The following is a 988-nucleotide window of genomic DNA, read 5'->3' on the forward strand; positions in this document are numbered from 1 at the left end:
ACAGATTTTTTATCAATTCCCGAAGTTCTCGAAATTGATATTAATACGGATGGCGCAAAATTACACAGAAGTGGAAAACATGACATTTGGCCAATTCAGTGCAGAATTGCTAATATTCCAAGATGTATTCCAGAAACTGTGGGGGTATATAAAGGTCCAAAAAAACCCAACAGTGCAGTAGAGTTTTTCCAGTATTGTAACTCAGATTTACATAAAATTTTTAGTGAGGGTGGTATCATCTTTAAAGATAGACAATTCTCAATAAAATTACGATGCTTCATCGCAGATGCGCCAGCTAGAGCATTTATTTTAGGGCATAAAAGTCATCGTTCTTCCTGTCCATGCTCAAAATGTACAATTAACGGGTTTGCTATTGGGAGATACATGGTACTTAGAGGTGTTGAGCATACACATCGCACAAATGAAGAGTACATGCAACAAATAGATGAAGAGCATCATAAATGTTCAAGTCCATTATGTTACTTACCCTTTGATATGGTCAACGATGTTGTCTTTGAATATATGCATTTATGTTGCCTAGGTGTAATGAAAAAATTAACTTTGACATGGGTACGTGGAACTTATACGAAAAACACTAAATTGTCAGGGACTCAAATCCAAATTATTTCAAATCGATTGAAGATTCTGTCGAACTACTGCCCACGAGAATTTGCACGCCGCGTTGTTTCGCTTGTTGACTGTGATCAATTCAAAGCCACCCAGTGGCGTCTAATTATATTATACATATGTTGGAATAGTATGTTTTAAAGATGTTCTTAAAGATTACATATATGATCATTTTTTACTTTTCCATACGTCCATGCGCGTTTTTGTATCGTCAGTATATAATACAAGTAGAAATCTTGTTTTTTCCGAAATGGCTATCAAAAGATTTGTGTTACTTTGTGAAGACATTTATGGATCAACTTTTTTATCATACAATATACATGGAATTCTACATTTAATCGAAGATGTACGCCGATTTGGC

General features: G+C 34.9%; 1 protein-coding gene across 1 annotated transcript; it reads left to right on the forward strand.

Annotated features, from left to right (window-relative positions):
* Positions 1 to 49: 49 nt before the first annotated feature.
* On the forward strand, positions 50 to 570 carry LOC105571026 (the record flags this gene model as incomplete). Its single annotated transcript, XM_012028496.1, has 2 exons — positions 50 to 144; positions 225 to 570. Coding segments are annotated over exons 1-2 (441 nt in total), but the record flags the coding sequence as incomplete, so codon positions are not given.
* Positions 571 to 988: the final 418 nt, after the last annotated feature.

This window comes from Vollenhovia emeryi, unplaced genomic scaffold (assembly GCF_000949405.1).
Source record: "Vollenhovia emeryi isolate VEMERY1.0 unplaced genomic scaffold, V.emery_V1.0 DF949763.1, whole genome shotgun sequence".
NCBI classification, from domain to species: Eukaryota; Metazoa; Arthropoda; class Insecta; order Hymenoptera; family Formicidae; genus Vollenhovia; species Vollenhovia emeryi.